This window comes from Scyliorhinus torazame, chromosome 28 (genome assembly GCF_047496885.1).
Source record: "Scyliorhinus torazame isolate Kashiwa2021f chromosome 28, sScyTor2.1, whole genome shotgun sequence".
Taxonomy (NCBI): Eukaryota; Metazoa; Chordata; class Chondrichthyes; order Carcharhiniformes; family Scyliorhinidae; genus Scyliorhinus; species Scyliorhinus torazame.
Window position 1 is genome coordinate 24,181,727 of NC_092734.1, and position 20,407 is coordinate 24,202,133.

The window sequence follows — 20,407 nt, forward strand, 5'->3', positions numbered from 1 at the left end:
GAGGGTCATTTAGGAGTCTGATGACAGTGGGGAAGGAGCTGTTTTTGAACCTGTTCGTGCGTGTTCTCAGACTTCTGTATCTCCTGCCCGATGGAAGAAGTTGGAAGAGTGAGTAAGCCGGGTGGGAGGGGTCTTTGATTCTGCTGCCCGCTTTCCCCAGGCAGCGGGAGGTGTAGATGGAGTCAATGGATGGATGGGAGGCAGGTTCGTGTGATGGACTGGGCGGTGTTCAGGACTCTGAAGTTTCTTGCGGTCCTGGGCCGAGCAGTTGCCATACCAAGCTGTGATGCAGCCCGATAAGATGCTTTCTATGGTGCATCTGTAAAAGTTGGTGAGGGTTAATGTGGACATGCCAAATTTCCTTAGTTTCCTGAGGAAGTATAGGCGCTGTTGTGCTTTCTTGGTGGTAGCGTCGACGTGGGTGGACCAGGACAGATTTTTGGAGATGTGCACCGCTAGGAATTTGAAACTGCTAACCATCTCCACCTCGGCCCCATTGATGCTGACAGGGGTGTGTACAGTACTTTGCTTCCTGAAGTCAATTGCCAGCTCTTTAGTTTTGCTGGCATTGAGGGAGAGATTGTTGTCGCTACACCACTCCACTAGGCTCTCTATCTCCCTCCTGTATTCGGACTCATCGTTATTCGAGATCCGGCCCACTATGGTCGTATCGTCAGCAAACTAGTAGATGGAGTTGGAACCAAGTTTTGCCACGCAGTCGTGTGTACAGGGAGTAGAGTAGGGGGCCAAGTACGCAGCCTTGCAGGGCGCCGGTGTTGAGGACTATTGTGGCGGTGGTGTTGTTGTTCATCTAGATCTAGCGTTGTTTAAAACTAGAACCTGAGACCACAGCCTCAGACTGAAGGACGATCCTTTGAAACACAGAGGGAGGAATTTCTTCAGCCAGGGGGCAGTGAATCTGTGGAACTCTTTGCTGCAGGAGGCGGTGGAGGCCAAATCACTGAATGTCTTTAAGACAGAGATAGATAGGTTCTTGATTAATAAGGGGATCAGGGGTTATGGGGATGAGAAACATATCAGCCGTGATTGAATGGCGGAGCAGACTTGATGGGCTGAATGGCCTAATTCTGCTCCTATGTCTTATGGTTTAATATGTCAGCCACATTGGGAAGCCAGATGTGACTAATTGTATGATGTTTGCAGAAGAAGTAATAACAGACAGCATTCTTGGGCATGCAATGACAATGGTTATCGATTTTAAAAAAAATTGTGTAGCACAGTTGACACCATACTTCTGCACGATGAAATACTATCGCACGGAGAGGGGAGATCCGATTGTGGTCAGCTAAAACTATTTGGAATAGTCATGACAGACCATCACAAATATAGCAATAAAGTGCCTTTCCAATCAGGCACATCATGGCAATGATCAGAACAGACAGCAGTGATTGGTCTGGCATGTGTTATTGAGAGAGTTAACATTCATGACAGCTGTGCTCACAACTGCTAGATAAACATCTGGAAGTTGTATTGAGATGTCCTCCCTCGCAGGAGTTGAAACATTTATTGAAAGAAATTAAAAAAAAAAAAATTTTAAACCAATTTCTCACTGATTGGTGGATTATTACATTTATGTACCTACACAAAATAACTTTACTCATGTTGGGTGCTAGGTGTTTTGTATTAAAATTAAATAATTTAACAATGTTATTGTACCTACACCTTTGGCTAGTCAGTGATTTCAATGGTTCAACAGTGACTTATACCAAAACCGTGTCAGAGTTACATAGTCTCGCAGAGCCGTGTCAGGATTGTATAGTCTCGCAGAGCCGTGTCAGGATTGTATAGTCTCGCAGAGCCGTGTCAGGATTGTATAGTCTCGCAGAGCCGTGTCAGGATTGTATAGTCTCGCAGAGCCGTGTCAGGATTGTATAGTCTCGCAGAGCCGCGTCAGGATTGTATAGTCTCGCAGAGCCGCGTCAGGATTGTATAGTCTCGCAGAGCCGCGTCAGGATTGTATAGTCTCGCAGAGCCGCGTCAGGATTGTATAGTCTCGCAGAGCCGCGTCAGGATTGTATAGTCTCGCAGAGCCGCGTCAGGATTGTATAGTCTCGCAGAGCCGTGTCAGGATTGTATAGTCTCGCAGAGCCGTGTCAGGATTGTATAGTCTCGCAGAGCCGTGTCAGGATTGTATAGTCTCGCAGAGCCGTGTCAGGATTGTATAGTCTCGCAGAGCCGTGTCAGGATTGTTTTGTAGATAATTCAAGGCCAATTCTAATAAATCAAAATTTAAATATTGCATTGCTCTTGAATCACAAGAATGTTCTGCTTAGCTTGTGTATGTATTTGGCAATGTACTCATGTTAATGAAAAATGTTACTGCTTTATATTTCTCGAAATAGCCTGAAAGGACAAATCTGGGCAGTTTTAACCACACCTAACTAACTCCTGTGCAGAGTTGAGAGAGGGATAGAGAGATGCCCTTGGACAATAAGACCTCGGATTTACGTCAGCAACATGACAGAACTCTTTACCTGACAATGTTAGTAACAGCGACTGGTGCAGGGAAATCATCTCATTCAATACTTACATCTTGTTTCTATATCTCTTCATTAAGCATCTTTTATAATACAGAAGTCCACCACTTATTAGGATAAGTAAAATGATGAAAGGAAGGATCAGTGAAAGAATAATGGTTCTGGCAGTACTTCCCACTGAAAGAGAAGAGTGTAAATTCATTAATTTCTGCAGCTACACAGTCACAGGTTCTGCCCTTTGAGCCGTACAAAATACTTCAACAAACTGATACGAATTGACAAAAATCACTGGAATTCTGGATCACCTTTTAGCAAATTTGTATATTAGAGTGTGAGAGACAGCTAGTCTCATTCTAATAAGCACTCCCATGATCTGCCCAAAGGGTTAGGATCTAACCTCTCTCTCCTTAGAAGATCTCAGGCGAGTGCCGTTCAGTACTGGTCTCCACAAACGGGAACCAAATGGAACAGCACTCGCGGGGGTCTCCCAAGGGATTGGGGGCCCCCAGGTGCTTGCCCTCTGGACACAGTAGCACCCTGGCACTGCTGGTGCCAGCCTGGCACTCTGGCAATGCCAGCCTGGCCAGCCAGGAACACCCAACTAAACACACGTGCCACGGGACTCTGTTCCCATTTGGGTAGATTGCACTCAATCTTTTAGCCTATAATACATTTTGTGTTAGCGTTGATAATAATAATCTTTATTGTCACAAGTAGGCTTACATTAACACTGCAATGAACATTAACGCTGCAAATCAAGTTTCTGTGAAAAGACAGAATTCTAGAATGGTTACAACAGGAGGCCACCACTTGGCCCACTGTGTACCAACTAGTTCGGAGAAGGAGCCAAGTTGTTATAAACAAATAATTGGCCGATCAGATAAAATAAATTCACTAATCTCTAGGTGTACAAGTTACTTCTTAAAAATCAATGATTGCAGTTTGCAGTGGGATGGGATGGCAACTAAATGCTGAAAAATAATAACCCTACACAATATTCACCTGGAGACATGGGAAGCTATTACTTTTAGAAGACACCCATTAGGTTTGTCATAGTTTTTAACCGCATGGAGGCCCGTCAGCCCATAAAGCATCTATTTACTCTAATCCCATTTTCCAGCACAACCTGTAGCTTGTGCTCTGGCATTTCATGTGCCCAAATAAATGTTTCTTAACGTTGCGAGGCTTCCTGCCTCTACCACTCTTTCTGGCAGCGAGTTCCAGATTTCAACCCACCCTCTTGGGTATACAGGTTTTTCCTCAAATCCCCTCTTGCCATGCACCTTAAATCAATGCCCCCTGGTTATTAACCCCTCCACTAAAGGCAAAACGTTCCTTCCTGCCCACCCTATCTATTTTATACACTTCAACCTGCCCCCCCCCCGCCTTCTCTGCCTCCCGTCACCTGATCGGTTGGATTCTTACCTGTTGGAAAGCTACCGCTTCGTGTGAGGCAATATGGCGGTTCCCAACCTGGATCACAGTGACATTCTCTTTTGTGGTTACACACCTTAAAAAAATAATTAAAAAGTGTTAACAACAATCGGAATCTCATCCGAAACAGAACAAACTTATGAAAGTAACCAGCAGCTCAATGTAATACACAAACTCATTAAATGGTGTTCTGTGCAACTTCTCCACGCTTTTCCCGTATAGATCCGTTCCATCTCAATTGATTTCCTGATCACAAGTACTCGTGTGAAATAAAATCTGAGTGATAGAATGCTAACCATGCAGAAAGGAGGCCATTCGTTCCATCGGGTCGGTGCTGGCTCAGAACGGCTAGTCCCCGTCCCCCCCCCCCCTCCCCCTATTGGCCCCTCATCTTTCCTCCGCACATTTTGCCAATTATCTTACAGCCGTGTCCTCGGTTTCCTAGCCCGCTTGCCAGTGGAAATAATTTCTCCTCAACTTTTTTTATCCAAACCCCTCTTTATTTTAAACACCTCTATTAAACATCTCCATTAGGCGGTTAATGCTAATCAGCAGCTTGCACTGAAAACACAACAAAGAATTCTACATGAGCCTTACCCCGTGGTTACTGCATTTGCCTGAACAGTTTCTTGATCCATAAAGCAGAACGCTCTGGCAATAGCCACTGTAGCAAACCTGTAAAAAGACAAAATCAAATATATTTTGTACTTAAAACCGTGCAAGATCTGAAGAATTACAGGCCCAAAATCATAAATGAGTTGCCTCAACACGAGAAGGTGGGTGGCTTACATTATAACATAACAAGAATCATTTTTAACTATATTTTATTTATTAAAACTTTATTTTGCCAAGTTAATGGGGGAAAGTAGGAGGTCACAGATAAACTGCTCCATTTTCTGTAAAGCTTTCTTGGGAAGCTCCGAAGCACTTTACAGAAGTGCAGCAACTGTGGTGGTGTCGGCAAATGCAGCAGCCAAGTGCCAGACACACTGAATGATCGATCAAATTAATAAACAACCGGTTAGAATAATTTCTACTGGTGTTGGTCGAGGGAGGGATGTTGGCCAACACACCAGGAGAACACCAGGAGAAGATTGTTCAGGTATATCCTAGCCACAATGAATGTAACCTAGCCAAGTACTGTACCATTCAATTAATGTCCAGAGCAGGCAGACCTCAAGGAACCTCAGCGAGTTGCTGCAGTGCATCTTGTAAATGGTACACATGGCTTGGTTTGAGAGGCCTTTTGAAAGATGGCACATTGGAATGTGGTGACCACCCTCATTTAAGAGTGTGTCGAGACCTAATTTCGATCGGCCCCCATCTGCAGGGATTGTTCCCCGATCCCAGTCTGCGCTCGCTGCTTTCCTATTTCTAGGACAAGAAATTCTCTTGGAAAGATTGCCCATGATCATTCCTGCTCGCATTTCTTACCATCCCATCTCCACATTTGGTTCCTGAAGGGACCAGTCCAGGGTCAGCAGTATGTTCGCTATTTTCGCTTGATGTTGCAACCCTACACAATTTGTTCCGGAACAGTGTTAGTTCGTACTTTGCTTGAGTGACTGGAAACAGGTTTCCTCCGACGCAGTGCATTTTACCACATTTGACGTCCCTGCAAAAAGAATACATTTGTCATGGAGAACGGAATGGAAAAGGATGACATCCGAGACTAGAGAAGATAAACGATCAGAGGGTCCGAGGAGAGATTCCATGACACATGGAAGAAATTCACAAAACCTCCGAGGACCTGTTCACGACCAGCAACTAGCACGGGAACCTGGGTCACAGGAAAAGAGACAACCTGTTGTACAGTTGTTTCTGAATTTGCTTGGTTTGTTCTGGTGTGTTTTTGACAATGGCGCTGTCTCGTGTATAAATCTGGTCACTAATCTGGTTAGAAATCACAGTAAAAATATTTTTATAAAAGGGCGATATTTGAGTCCTAGTTATAATTTTTATTGATATTCATTTCCGGGATGTGGGCGTTGCTGGTTAGGCCGGCATTTATTGTCCATCCCAGTTGGTAAGGTGGCGGTCGAATCGCTGCAGTTTCCAAGGTGTAGGACACCCACTGCGCTCTTAGGGAGGCTCCAGGATTTTGCCCCAGCGACAGCGAAGGAACGGCAATATATTTCCAAGTCAGGGTGGTGAGTGACTTGGAGGGGAACCTCCAGGTGGTGGGGCTCCCAGGTATCTACTGCTTGACCCTCTAGATGGCAGGTGTTGTGGGTTTGGAAGGTGCTGTCAAAAGGAACCTCAGCGAGTTGCTGCAGTGCATCTTGTAAATGGTACACATGGCTGCCACTGTTCATTGGTGGTGGAGGGTTTGAATGTGTGTGGAAAGGGCTCCTTTGTCCTGGATGGTGTTGAATGTTGAATGTTGTTGGAGCTGCACTCACCCAGGCAAGTGGAGAGTATTCCATTACATTCCTGACTTGTGCCTTGTAGTGTAATGGAATATTCTTGATCAAGTGATCAATATCCAAGACTCAGGTTGTTTATAATGAACAATTTCAAGTAGTTTCTGGAAACCCAAAATTTTTCATTGGAACCTAAAAATTCTTGAACAAATCTCCAGTGGTGTCTTCAGAGACATGTTCGAAACCCACTTGCAATAACTCAAACCTTAGGCCAGTTATCATAGAGGCTTTGGAGTTTGCGACCCTCCGAAATAGCACCCTATCTAGGCCCATTCCCTCACGCGCAATGATGACGGCCAATCCACCTAACCTGCACATCTTTGGACTGTGGGAGGAAACCGGAGCGCCCAGAGGAAATCCACGCAGACACGGGGAGAATGTGAACACTCCACATAGACAGTCACCCAAGGCCAGAATCAAACCCAGGTCCTACCGCTGTGAGGCAGCAGTGCTAACCACTGTGCCACCTGGATTGCCATTGGAATCTACCCAATAATATCGAAGATTGTTCAGGTATATCCTAGCCACAATGAATGTAACCTAGCCAAGTACTGTACCATCATCACAAGCAATTGTTGGGCATCAAGTGACACCTACTCACTAATTAGAAGGTTAGTTTGGTTTCCCATCACATGCAATTATATGTTGCCTATTATGTAATAAAATGCTCCAAGGCACTTCAGAGCAATGTATTGGATAAGGTTTGGCACAGAATTACACAGAGCGTAGGACATGGGACATAGGAATTAGGAGTAGAAATAAGCAATTCAGCCCTTTGACCCTGCTTTGCCATTAAATCAGATCATGGCTGATCTTTTCCTGGTCTCAAATCCACCTCCCTACCTGTCCCCCATATCCCTTTAACCTGATTTTTGACCAGAAATATATCTATCTTCTTCGTGAAACCACTTAATGACTTAAATTCCATCACACTATGGGGCAGCGAGTTCCACAAATTCACCATCCTCTGCGAGAAGTAGTTCCTCCTCATCTCAGTTCCAAAATCTACCGCCTCTCAACCTTTATCTACATACAGGGTGACAAAAGCTTGTTTGAAGGCTAGATTCCAAGAAGCAACTTAGAAGTGTGGAGAGGTGGTTGGTTTAGGGAAGGAATTCCACACCTTGGGGCCCCAAGTAGCCAAAGGCACAGCTACCATTTGCTCCCCCCATAAAAAGAGTTTATACTTACTTTCTCCGACAGGCCTCATAACCAGTTTTAGCTGCTTTGCAGTGAACGTATTCATTTCCTTTCATATTCTGTTGGAAGCAGTCATCATGTGCCACCGTTGCACCTGCAGAATATCAGAGAAAAGATTTCTCTCAACTCAGGAGGCAAGAAATGAAATGAAATGAAAATCGCTTATTGTCACGAGTAGGCTTCAATGAAGTTACTGTGAAAAGCCCCTAGTCGCCATATTCCGGCGCCTGTTCGGGGAGGCTGTTACGGGAATCGAACCGTGCTGCTGGCCTGCCTTGGTCTGCTTTCAAAGCCAGCGATTTATCCCGGTGCTAAACAGCTAAAAATGTTCAGTTTAATCAATGCACTCAGAAACAATGGTACAGGACAGTTGGCAACTATTGGAAATTATGCGAAGCAGAAAATAACTTCATGCGAGTATTATGAGCAATGGGCACAAAGTCAACATTATATCAACATCTCCACGTTGGCAACATCTCCATCAGGTTGCTCGAGTCCTCGATTGTGGCGCTGGTGAAGGGTGTGTCTTACTGCAGACATTAGAATACATTTGATTCATCACTATGCCATTGTTAATCCGGTTTCAGACTAATTTCATGCTATGGTTCGGAATTTCCTTGGAGATGTTCCCACTCTGCTGGTGTAATGGCGCCACTGTGCAGGAACAGTGCGAGGTTTCCTCTGCATTCGCAGTGAAATCGTACCAATAGAATAGGAGCAATTCCGAGGGTGTTCCACATCTCTGCCGAGTTTGCTTTAGCACTTCCATCTCATTTCAATGCTTCAACTTTTTTGGGTCAAAAATTGTCATTTGAATCTCCTTTAAAAAGTTGAATCTTATCATCGAATTTACAGTGCAGAAGGAGGCCACTCGGCCCATCGAGTCTGCTCCAGCTCTTGGAGAGCGCACCCTACCCAAGGTCAACACCTCCACCCTATCCCCACAACCCAGCAACCCCACCGAACACCAAGGGCAATTTTGGACACGGAGGGCAATGTATCACAGCCAATCCACCTAACCTGCACATCTTTGGACTGTGGGAGGAAACCAGAGCACCCGGAGGAAACCCACGCACACACGGGGAGGACGCGCAGACTCCGCACAGACAGTGACCCAAGCCGGAATCGAACCTGGAGCTGTGAAGCAATTGTGTCATCCACAATGCTACCGTGCTGCCCTTAAACAAATCAAACATTCCCTTCGTACTGAAACGGGATGTCAACCTAACTTTGTGCTCAGATCCTGGAGTGGGACTTGAACTCCCAACCTTCTGATTCTCAAGTGGGAGTGCTACCGAATGAGCTATGCTGACAGCTCATTAATCTTGTTCAATCCATGCCAGAAACGTGTAGGTACAGTGTCTCAAAACCAACAACTCGGGATCAAGGACATGCCAAATTTCAGGTCTTGCCAGATTTTGGGTAGGGGATTCAGGGCAAGTGTGGAGTCAAGGGTTGCTCAAAGTACAGGAACGGACCAGCATGCAAATGGAAAAGGGGGTAACCAGTCATGCTCCACATCGCGCCAATGGATAGACTAGCCAAACTGTTAGGGTAAGTATTATTTAATTTCTCTCAGTTAAAATTGATGCAGAAACATTCTAAAAAGTTAGGTTTTCGGACAATTCCGGTTCTTGAACAGGCTGATTTGAGATGCTGTATTTGCATACACACCAGGAAAGAATCGGCAGCCATCTCTTTTCTCTTAATTAAAGGCAGCCGAGGGGCATCCTAGGGGTATTTAACAATCAAAAGTTTTGATAGAGGGGATACGGAGACAACATTTCCTCTTGTGGGGAATAGCATTAACTGGAGACCGTCAATACAAGATGTCTTGTACCCATTGGATAATTAAAGTTCCCTAAAGAGTGGTGATAATATGGAACTTGCTACCACAGGGAGTGGGTGAAGACAATAGTTTAGACGTGCTGGACAAACATAGGAGGGAGAAGGTAATAGACGGTTATGATGATACAATTAGATGAGGAAAAATGCAAGGAGGCTCCAGTGGAGCATAAACACCAGCATGGACTGGTCGGGCCGAATGGCAGAGTTCGGTGCCATATATCTGGTGTAATTCCTTTTAACGCTACCTTAGCAACTATCAAGACTGGTTAAATTCTTTAACAATTGTAATAATGTAATCCTTTCTTTTCTAATTGGCCTTTGCAGTTTTCAGAACATATACATCTATTTATAATTAGTAACAAGGTGATTCAATCTTATGGCATTTGCAATCGAAGTGCATAAAATTTTAATGCTGGGTATTAGAAAGGGATATACAAAATAATGAGGTGCAGAATGGTGAAACTATGGCGAACCATAGGCTGATTTTTCCTTTGAGGACTGACTGGTGGCTCTTTAACCAGAGGGTCACCATACCTCAGGCGAGGGGCAAGGTTGAGAAGGCGGGGGTGCCTTCATGAATAACCTCGACCGGTACAGGAATTGAACCCATGCTGTCGGTGTCACTCCGCATCACAAACCAGCTGTCTGGCAAATTGAGCAACCTACCCCATTATATTTAAACATAGTGGGTTGAAATAACAATTGTAATGTGACCTCAAACACCAAATTTACTTGGGAATAAAAACAGAAAATGCTGGAGAGACTCAACGGGTCTGGCAGCATCTGAGGAGGGAGAAACGGAGTTTGCGCTTCGAGTCCATGTGGCTCTGCTTCAGAGTTCCATTTATTTGAACCAAATTTATTGGTTTAACAGAAGCAAATATAAAACATTAAAACCACATTAAAAAAAGTTCAAAATATTTCTCAAATTAAACATTTAATTGCTTCCTGGTTGGAATTTGTAATCGGTGATGGAATGATTAAAAAATAAAATTAGATTTACAACAAAAAAAAAAAAAAAAACACACTTGAGCAGATACATCATGTGCTGCATCTCAAGTTGGATCATAATGGTTATGGTGTTCGGGTCGGAAAGTGGAGCCGAGTCCACAAAAGATCAGCCATGATCTCATTGAATGGCAGAGCAGGCTCGAAGGGCCAGATGGTCTACTCCTGCTCCTAGTTCTTATGTTCTTATAACAGCCAATGTGATGGCTCAGCTACTGGGCTCCAGTGCAGTTTCCTGCACAACGAAAGCGGTCTGTCAAAAAATTATTTAGTCAAGAGCTGTCACATCAAAATATGAAACAGAACATGGGAGACAGGAGCAATATCGATCTCAACTGGAGCAGAACGTGCCAGGCACTTTGAGCATCCATTTTGGTGATGTTCGATGGAGTGAATTCTTTGTAAAAGGAAATACCTGTTCCCCATAGGGTAAGACAGTGCCGTTGAGGAGTGGGGCACTCTCCATTGTAGCAGTAGCCTTCCCCGTTGCTGCAGGGAGAACCATTCATTCTGAAGGCATCCTCTGAACACTGAGCACTCACACCATCGCAGTAGTCGGACAGATCACAGTCGTGCTGTGCGGCCCTACATATTTGACCTGCTGGTTTGATCTGAATTAAAACAAGCAAATCGATCACCTTAAGGCGCCAATTCACAAACGAAAGGAAAATCATTTAAGTCGAAACACAATTATTTAAAAAAGTCGAGATACAGTAACCTCGCCACAGATTACAAGATCCTGAATCAGAAAAAAAATTCTGACGTGCAAATGATTCATAAACAAAGAATAGACAGCCAACAAAAGCTGTTCGTCTGTTCCATAGACTCTCTCTCACCAATACCCCAGGAGGTTATCCTCATTAATAAAACTGCATCAAGTTAACACTTTTAAATACAATCGGTGAATAAGTTTAATGCAAATTCTTTTTCAAAAACGTGTTCTAAAATCTGCCTGGAGGCGCTGTACATTCACTAATTCATCAAGAAAAAAAACCTATTAAAAATAGCACAATTTGCACCTGGATCACCGATTGCACGCTGTAGAAACTCGTAGCAATATTGGTTGAAGAATCAATGGTAAAACATTAGAAGGACTCCCTACTCTTTCGAATCGTGCTAATGCAATCTTCATCTGAACAGGCGGGAGCTGCCTTTAGTTAATGGATCAGAAACAGGGCACCTCCAACTTGCTCAGTGCTGTGCTCGAACGTCAGTCTGGATTACAGCCTCAAATGTATGGATCAATACTATTACCACGAGCAAAGATAAACATCTGGGTCACTTGTATTTATACCTTGCAGTTCTGGCAGCATTCTCCGCCAGCGCATTCCACTCCTTCCTTGAATCTGCAGGTTGTAGCATTACAACAAGGATTGGTGCATTCCTGCGAGGGTAAAGACCAGTCAGTATTTATACACATTAATAATCCAAACACACCTTTCAAACAATTTACATTACTTTGTGCACTTACAACCCAGAAATCCACTGAGGACATGATGGAAACTCAAAGATTAAAACCAGCCATCACTGTCTGGCAGTTCAAAATGGATCATTGAAAAAGAGGATTCTCACATTTGGGCGGAGCAAACACAATCCAAAAGGAGTCCCTTGTCCTTGCATCATTCTAGTAGGCTGGCTTCTCAGGAGTTGGCGAATAGAAGGCCAGCTAGGATCATTAATATGATCAATGGCTTCAAAATGTGATAACTGGTTAAGGATTCCTACCTCCTACTCCTTTTAATTCAGGGTTTCAAAAGGTTAAAGAAGAAGTGACTAAAGATCGTTACCATCTTCAGACACGCAAGGATAAATACGAATGCGTGCTAGCACAACAGTATTATACATAGCATGTCAGCTTTCCGGTTTATTGCATAATCAAAGTCGAGACTATTGTTTACTAACAATTAATACTTTTGCATGTGAAATTGGTCTAATCCAACAGCGATCTTCACCACCTAGAAGGAAAAGGCAATATGGAAGTTCCCCTCCAAAATGTACACCATACCGACTTGAAAACATATCGCCCCACCCTTTCACTATCACTGGGTCAAAAATCCTAGAACTCCCTTCCTAATAGCACTGTGGATGTACCTACACCAGAAGGACCGATGGTTCACCATCACCTTCTCAAGAGCTATTCGAGATTCGAGATGGGCAATAAATTCTGGCTGTGGCCAGCAATCGTCACATCCTTTGGAAGAATAGGCTTTTACAAAAAGCAGCAAATGGTCTGGTTGTGGATAGGATGCTGATTCTCGAGTGTTTGACTTTCATTCTACTGATGTTCACAGAACAATCAGTCAAAGTCTTTTTCTGAAGACTTCTAAACCCTCAAGTTTAAAATGGAAAACATTGGCAGTATTCCAAGTCGATGGGAAATGAAAACAGGCGCGGTGTATAACAGGCTGCCGACCTGCTAGGAGCCTGCTTCACACATTGGCGTGGACCGGTTTCACCCCCACAATGCTCCCAGTATCGTCCAGTCCATTTCAATAGCAGCGTGGAAACGTGAGCATCAGGGGTCTACCTGGTTTCTAAGGGCCGATCCTCTGGATAGACACAGACAGCGGTGCCTCACCAACCAGAAGCACCTGCTGAAAGTCAGCTGATTCGCAGCCTATGTGTTTCTGCCTCTATTGATGGATGGAAAATGGTCGGAGGCAGCCTGCAATTTCCCCAAGTGCCTCTCTTGTGGAAGCAGTCTCCTTACCAGGGATATGCATCTGAAAATCAGCCCTTGGTTCTTTCAGCATCTTATTAATTTCTCCATCTAACTGACATGCAAGGCAATGGAGCAATCCGTCATTAACAATGGTTTGGAGATGCTAAAGGCTTAATAAATAGACGTGGATGGCAGAGAGAAAATGAACTCCAGGAGTATAACAAATTCACAAAGCAGATATATATCTTTTGCATTCGAATTGTACATATGTCACTTATTTCAAACAGCAAATGGACCTGACACCAATAAATAGCCCTGCACAAGTTTTTCTATTAATTTCACTCTGCCAAGTGTTTGGCTAAGGACAGCTACAGATCTCCCATTTGGGGCTGGTATCGAAGAACCGCTGGGAGCTGTGCAGTTTAGATCGATGAGCAACATTTCAAACTCTTCCCCCTGATTAAATAAGAGGAGCAACTTTACATTTTGGCGGTCGTGGTCAGGGTGAATTTCGGACGTGGTATGTTCAGTCCTGAAGTGTAAAGTAGAATGTTTGCAAACAGCCTGCTTTCCACCCCTCGCATACAATTTTGCTGCATGTGGGAGGGTGTGCCTTATTAACCAAGCAGTGCATTAGCATCTAGCTGAGGGCATGTGTGCGTTTAGTACCCTGCACCTTGTTCTCTAGCAACGCTGCTCTGAAACGGACAGCAAAGTGTTGACTTTTGTTTGTTTCGCCAACTGATTTCAATTCCCTTTGAGAAAGTGCTGTTCCAGCCAACAGCAGAAACTTGCCTTAAGAGGCGTTGTGTGTACTAAACCTCTGTGCCATACATCACATCGATTTGGCAATAGTAGGCTGCTGTTCCCCAAAGGTTCCTTCAGGGAATGTTAACTTACCATCTATTATAACAGAGCAAATATTTTAAACACTATTTTGCTATAACAAGTAAACCTCCAGGTAAAATGAAGAAATTCCCTATTACCTCAACGGTGCCACAATCGCATTCCTCTCCTCGCTCAAGAAACTGATTTCCACAGACCGGGCTTCCATAAAATTCGTCTGCTCCAGGACTGTTCCAAAGACAGTCCGTCATTCCCAATGCCAAGAACTTCTGCAACTCCTGATGACTGCAGCTGCTGAAGCTTTTAGGAAACACACGCCTAAAAACAAATAAAGATGCGAGCGGCCAGTAAGATTGAGGAGAGATTCACATTACATTTAAACTTAGCAAATTAGAACCAAAATGAAACTTGGATTGTCACCGGATATGTAGGAGCAGAAGTGGGCCATTTGGCCCATCGAGTCTTCACTGACCCACTTAAGCCCTCACTTCCACCCTATCCCCGTAACTCAATAACCCCTCCTAACCGTTTTGGACACTAAAGGGCTATTTAGCATGTCCAACCCACCTAACCTGCACGTCTTTGGATTGTGGGAGGACACGGGAGCACCCGGAGGAAACCCACGCACACACGGCGAGAACGTACAGACTCCGCACAGACAGCGACCCAGCGGGGAATGGAACCTGGGACCCTGGCGCTGTGAAGCCAGTGCTAACCACTGTGCTACTGTGCTGTCCAATAAATGCGATCATGACTGATGTGATGACCCTCAACTCCACTTTCCCACCTCATCCCCATCACCCTTGATTCTTTTACGGATTAAAAATCCGTCCATCTCAACCTTGAACATAGTTAACGACCCAGCCTGTGCAGCCCTCTGGTAATATCAGAGCATTCAAATCTATATGCACCAATGTAAAAACAGCATTTGAGATGAGATTTATATTACTTCAGAATTACCAAAAGGAAAAGTTTACTGTAATGTTGCAACTTAAATTATAACAGAGTCCAAAGTGCATTATTGCTGCTCAGCCTATACAATTGTGGATTCCATCTCAAGTTCTCCCTCAGAAAACAAATTTTAAATTCAGCCACCAAAAAATGTCCAGCCTAGAATTTGAAAAGCAGTTAGAGAAAATTCTGGAACAGCCCCGTTACTTGATGCTGTTCAGGCACAAAACAGGCCAAACATTTCTATTTTCTCGACGGGACAGAAAAATTTAAATCTTGAAATCAAACTTTTGTTTCCTCCAAATATTTATGTCAGACACCACCACGCCGACGGTGAGGAAACGGGTTCCTTCGTCTGGGCTTGTTGTAGCCGGTTACTATCCTTACCCGGTTTTCTCTGCCATGATACAGCCACCTTCGTGTATCCTTGATCCTCCGCAGCTACATGCGCTGTGATCCTCATCATGGGACATCCCAAAATTGTGACCCATCTCATGGGCAATCGTGCTTGCTAATCCTATTGGGTTCCTATTGTGGTCCTATTAGAATGATTAAATCATCACCATCACATCCACGAGTCCAAGTAATGCGATTCGATTAAGGTTACAGGTATTATAGCACTGAATAACAGGTGTTACAAAGATGTATACATTCCCAAAAGGTTATCGAAAATGCTGACGAAACTAAAACCAGGACAGAAACAGGCCGTTTGGTCCAACAGGTCTATATTGGTATGTCTACTGCACACTTACGGCTCGAACACTCATTTCCTCTCTCCCACATGTACTTTTTATTTTTAATAAATTTTTTATTCTCCTTTTTCACATTTTCTCCCACATTTACATCCATCAACAATAAACAATAATCAGCAAGATATGTCAGTCCCCATAATAACAACGATCCCATCTACCCACCAACCCCCAAACCTCAACCCGCATGTTTACATAAACAAATGACAAAAAGGAATCAGGGATTACCCGTAGTCACCCTTAATCTTACACAGCTCCCACCCCCCCACCCCAGTCTCCAGCTCCTCCCGTCCACTGACTCTTGTAAAACTCCTCCTCCCAACCTCGGTTCCTTCCCCCCCAACTTTCCACCCCGGCTAGACCACTCGGACCCTGTTCTGCCAGGCTCCGATGGCCGCAGCCCCTCCCCCCACCTCACTCCCGTTCACTGGCCAGCTTAAACCGGCCAGCGTGGAGGCCCCCGCCAGGGTCCCTTTCCCCCTTGCCTGGCCCTAGGAAAGCCCAAAGATCCCCTTTTAGCACACAAACCCCGCATATCCACCTACACCCCAAAGAACCCTCATTTCGAGTGAAAGTCCCGTCCCTTGTCCAAATGTATACAACATTGGCTCCTTTAGCCTCTACACCCGCGCGCAGTGATACAAAAAAGAAGAAAATATAGTCATGAGGTTACATCGGCCCATGGCCATTCCTCAATTTGTCAGTTCTGCCACAGTCCTTCTGCTTTCGCAAACTCCTCCGCTGCTTCCGCCGTTCCAAAATAAAAGTCCCTGAGCTTGTAAGTCACCCTCAGCTTCGCTGGATATACAATGCCGCACTGCACCTTGCTAATGTACAGTGCCCTCTTCACCCGGTTGAAGGCAGCCCGCCTCCTCGCCAGCTCCACCGTAAAGTCCTGGTATACACGTATACCAGCTCCAGCCCACTGCACCACCCGCTTCTGCTCGGCCCAGCTCAGGACCTTCTCCTTCACACTGTACCAACGGAAGCACAGCGTCACTACCCTTGGTGGCTCACTCGCCTTTGGTACAGGCCTCCACGACCGAGGAGCCCGATCCCGTTCATATCGGGAGGGATCCTCCCCCTCCCCCAATAGTTTTGCCAGCATCGCGGCAAAATACTCAGTCGGCTTCGGTCCTTCAACTCCTTCGGGCAGCCCCACAATCCTCAAATTCTGTCGCCTGGATCTGTTTTCCAGGTCTTCCATTTTTCCTCCGCATCTCCTTCCCCATCGAGGCAAGTTGATCACCGTGCTGCAATAATGACTCCTCCACTTCCTTCAGCGCCTCCCCTTGCTCTCGCACCTCCGCCACTGCGCTCGCCACCGCCGTCCTCACCGGGGAGACCGCCTCCTCCACCAGCACACTCAAAACCTCCCTCATCTCCTTCCTCACCGTCTCCATGCGTTTCGCAATCTGCGCCAACTTCTTTTCGAATTCCGCAGCCATCACCTTAGTTATTTCTTCAGCCATAAGCAATGCGGCCTCCCCTGGTGCTCCAGCCTCCATTTTCCTTGGTGACCCCGTGGTGACCGTTCCACCCCCCGATGGACCTTCAGCTGTTTTTTTTACGGCCGTTTTTTTGCTCACCCTCGACATTTTTCTTTTTTAAACTGTGCCTCCTCTGTGCCTTCTCCCTGCTTTTGCCGCCTCCGTGGACCCTGGGACCGGGCTTAAAGCCCTGAAAATGCCGTTCCCGAACAGGAGCCCTCCATTGTGCGGCCGCCTCACATGTACTCCTCTTTAAATGTTTTGTTTAGCGTACCCAATTCATTTCTTCTAATTATGTGCAATTTAGCGTGGACAAGCCACCTACCCTGCACATCTTCGGGTTGTGGGGGCGAAACGCACGCAAACACGGGGAGAATGTTCAAACTCCACACAGACAGATCTTTAAATGCTTCTGTATTAATCCCTTCAACCACCCCCTGTGGTAGCAAGTTCAACGTTCTAACCTCTCGCTGGGTAACCACGTTTCTCCTGAACTTCTTGAATTTATTAGGGACTCTCTCATATTCATAACTCCCCAGTTCTTCTTCCCCCACAAGACTGATGTATAGATCATCCAACCAGCTAATCCTTTATTGCCCCATCATAAAAATCATGTATTCCATCATGAGGGTCCACTATTACTCAATTCCACTTCATTTTACCCTTAAATGATGTTCTAAAATTACAACTTCGGGGGGGGAAAAGAGGGACCTTTCATTCTTTGAAACTGTACCAGGTGGCACAAAAGCAGCAGCGTGTGTAACTCACCTCATTCACACCACCAGACTGATCGGAACACATGGCAGACTTTGTTGCTAATCCAACAGTTGTCCCGTCAAAGCCTATTCCACTGAAAAGATACATATTTCAATGTTAGCCAGAAGACTTCTTTTGCAAATATTATAGCATTGTGATAATGACAGTGACAGTTCATTTTTGATGACACAAAAGAGAGCCCAACACATCCTCAGACCCCATGCAACTAATTGAATTATATTAAGATCTGCTAACTCAACACTAAAAGCCACCCTCTTCACTGCGAGGACTGTAAGCAGAGGCTGTTTAATCAATTGGTAATTTTAGGCCACAACTATTTTATGATCAATTCTCGGGGCATGGACAAAACTGGCAAAGGGGCATTCGTTACCCCTCCAGAGTTTCGCCTTTCTCCGTGAACCACTGCAGTGACGTGCGGTGTTTGAAAGGGAATTCTACTATTAGCCAGCAATGATGAACGGACGGCGTGTCCAAATTGAGAGGCTGTCTCACTTTGGAAGGGAACTTGGAGCAATAATGTTCCAATGACATTAACATTTTGCCCCTCTCAACAGGGAAGATGCTGCTGAAGTTAACTTAAGATTTAATGGATTACAAACAGTAGATCAAACATTTAGACCATAGAATTTACAGTGCAGAAGGAGGCCATTCGGCCCATCGAGTTTGCACCGGCTCTTGCAAAGAGCCCCTACCCAAGCCCACACCTCTACTCTATCCCAATAATCCCTCCCAACACTAAGGGCAATTTTGGACACGAAGGGCAATTTTAGCATGGCCAATCCACCTAATCTGCACATCTTTGGACTGTGGGAGGAAACCGGAGCACCCGGAGGAAACCCACGCGCACACACAGGGAGAACGTGCAGACACCACACAGACAGTGACCCAAGCCAGGAATCGAACCTGGGACCCTGGAGCTGTGAAGCAATTGTGCTAACCACTATGCTACCACGCTGCCTAATAAATAACCTTTACATTAATGAATGCAATGAAGTTACTGTGAAAAGCCCCTAGTCACCACATTCCGGCATCTGCTCAGGTACACAGAAGCTGGTACGGGAATTGAACCTGTACTGCTGGCCTTGTTTTGCATCACAAACCAGTTGTCCAGCCCACTGAGCTAAACCAACATGGAGGGTGTGCATAGTGCTGACAGGAGGCACCAATAGCCTGGTCCTGATTCTTCAAAGTGGTGGTGGATGCACCTATCCAGGCAAGTGCCCTATCCAAGCAAGTGCTGCGTATTCCATCAACTCCAGCCATGTAGATGGATGGACAGGCTTTGGGTTCCCCCCCCCCCCCCCCTGCTCTTGTAGCTTTTGCTTTGAAATGGCTTATCCAGTGAAACCTCTGGTCAACATTGGTTTCTAGAATATTCATGGAGGAAGGGATTCACCAATGTCAGTGCCTATGAAAATGAAGAGGAAGTGGTTGAGTTTTCCCTTTCATCTGGCCATCGCCGGTGCTGATACAGAGTGAACGTTAGCTAAACACATCAAGCCCATGTCTGGATGGTATCCTGGTGCTGCCAGAGGTTGGCATAATGGTGCCTCATTATCAAAGGAGTAGAGAGTTGACCTGAAATGTTACTGTGGTATCATCAATGAACAGACCCCTGGCATTAATTCAAGTACAGGTCGGAGTCACTGATGAAGCAATTGAAGATGTGTGGACAGAAGGCACTCCCCATGGAATATTACACAGGTATGATATGAACCATTGATTGACTGAATAGTTATAATTTTGATTTGCTTTTTTTTTTAAAGCCACATTTGTGGTAGCATGGCCCCTTTAAGAGTGCAGGCGTCACAGACCTTGCGACCAGCTCGGGGCCAATTGCACATGTGTGCGAGAACCCCAGCCAGAGCAGAGTTTGATGTGGATGAAAGGGCCATTCAAACTTTCAAGAATGCCTGAAAAAGCAATTTAATAAACTGCTTCGCCAGAGGTTGGCTAATTTTTTGTTGTACAACTGAACGCAATTGGGCACAGTGGCACATTGCTTAGCACTGCTGTCTCAAGGCGCCGAGGTCCCGGGTTCCATTTCGGCCCCGGGTCACTGTTCATGTGGAGTTTGCACCTTCTCTCCGTGTCTGCGTGGGTCTCACCCCCACAACACTAAATGACATGCAGGGTAGGTGAATTGGCCACACTAAATTGTCCCTTCATTGGAAAACCCAATTGGATCTTGTATTCCCAAATTTGGCGGGGAGGCTGGAGGCAAGCCAGGCTGCCCAGTCGAGAGCCAGTGTTCACAGCAAAGAGGTGACGGACCCAGTTTTGGTCCGAAACTTCTGTCAGTTCGCCTTGGTTGGGAGGATGGGTTGTGGCCCAATCAGGGTTGATGTCTTATGGGTCAATGTTAACCAGAAGACCATCAAAAAGCACGTTGGCCAACTGAGAGTCTAGGGGTGACGACCCCCAAAATGGAGTCGACAAGTCCAGTGAGCACTGTGAATACTCCTGTAACTCAGTCCAGCTAAGGGGGGCTATGGACTCCTGTTTCTGTCCTAAGGTGGCA

General features: G+C 45.4%; 1 protein-coding gene across 1 annotated transcript in view; it reads right to left on the reverse strand.

The window, feature by feature from the left end:
- The window catches only part of adam8a (ADAM metallopeptidase domain 8a), a 50,007-nt gene that overhangs the window by 12,786 nt on the left and 16,814 nt on the right, over positions 1-20,407 (reverse strand). The window contains exons 10-19 of the mRNA XM_072491665.1: positions 17,878-17,959; positions 15,258-15,409; positions 14,060-14,237; positions 11,706-11,795; positions 10,827-11,022; positions 7,547-7,649; positions 5,367-5,547; positions 4,530-4,607; positions 3,924-4,008; positions 2,552-2,675 (exon numbers count right to left, since the gene is read on the reverse strand). Of these exons, the coding sequence (XP_072347766.1) occupies positions 2,552-2,675; positions 3,924-4,008; positions 4,530-4,607; positions 5,367-5,547; positions 7,547-7,649; positions 10,827-11,022; positions 11,706-11,795; positions 14,060-14,237; positions 15,258-15,409; positions 17,878-17,959 (1,269 nt within the window). The remainder of the gene's footprint in view (positions 1-2,551; positions 2,676-3,923; positions 4,009-4,529; positions 4,608-5,366; positions 5,548-7,546; positions 7,650-10,826; positions 11,023-11,705; positions 11,796-14,059; positions 14,238-15,257; positions 15,410-17,877; positions 17,960-20,407) is intronic.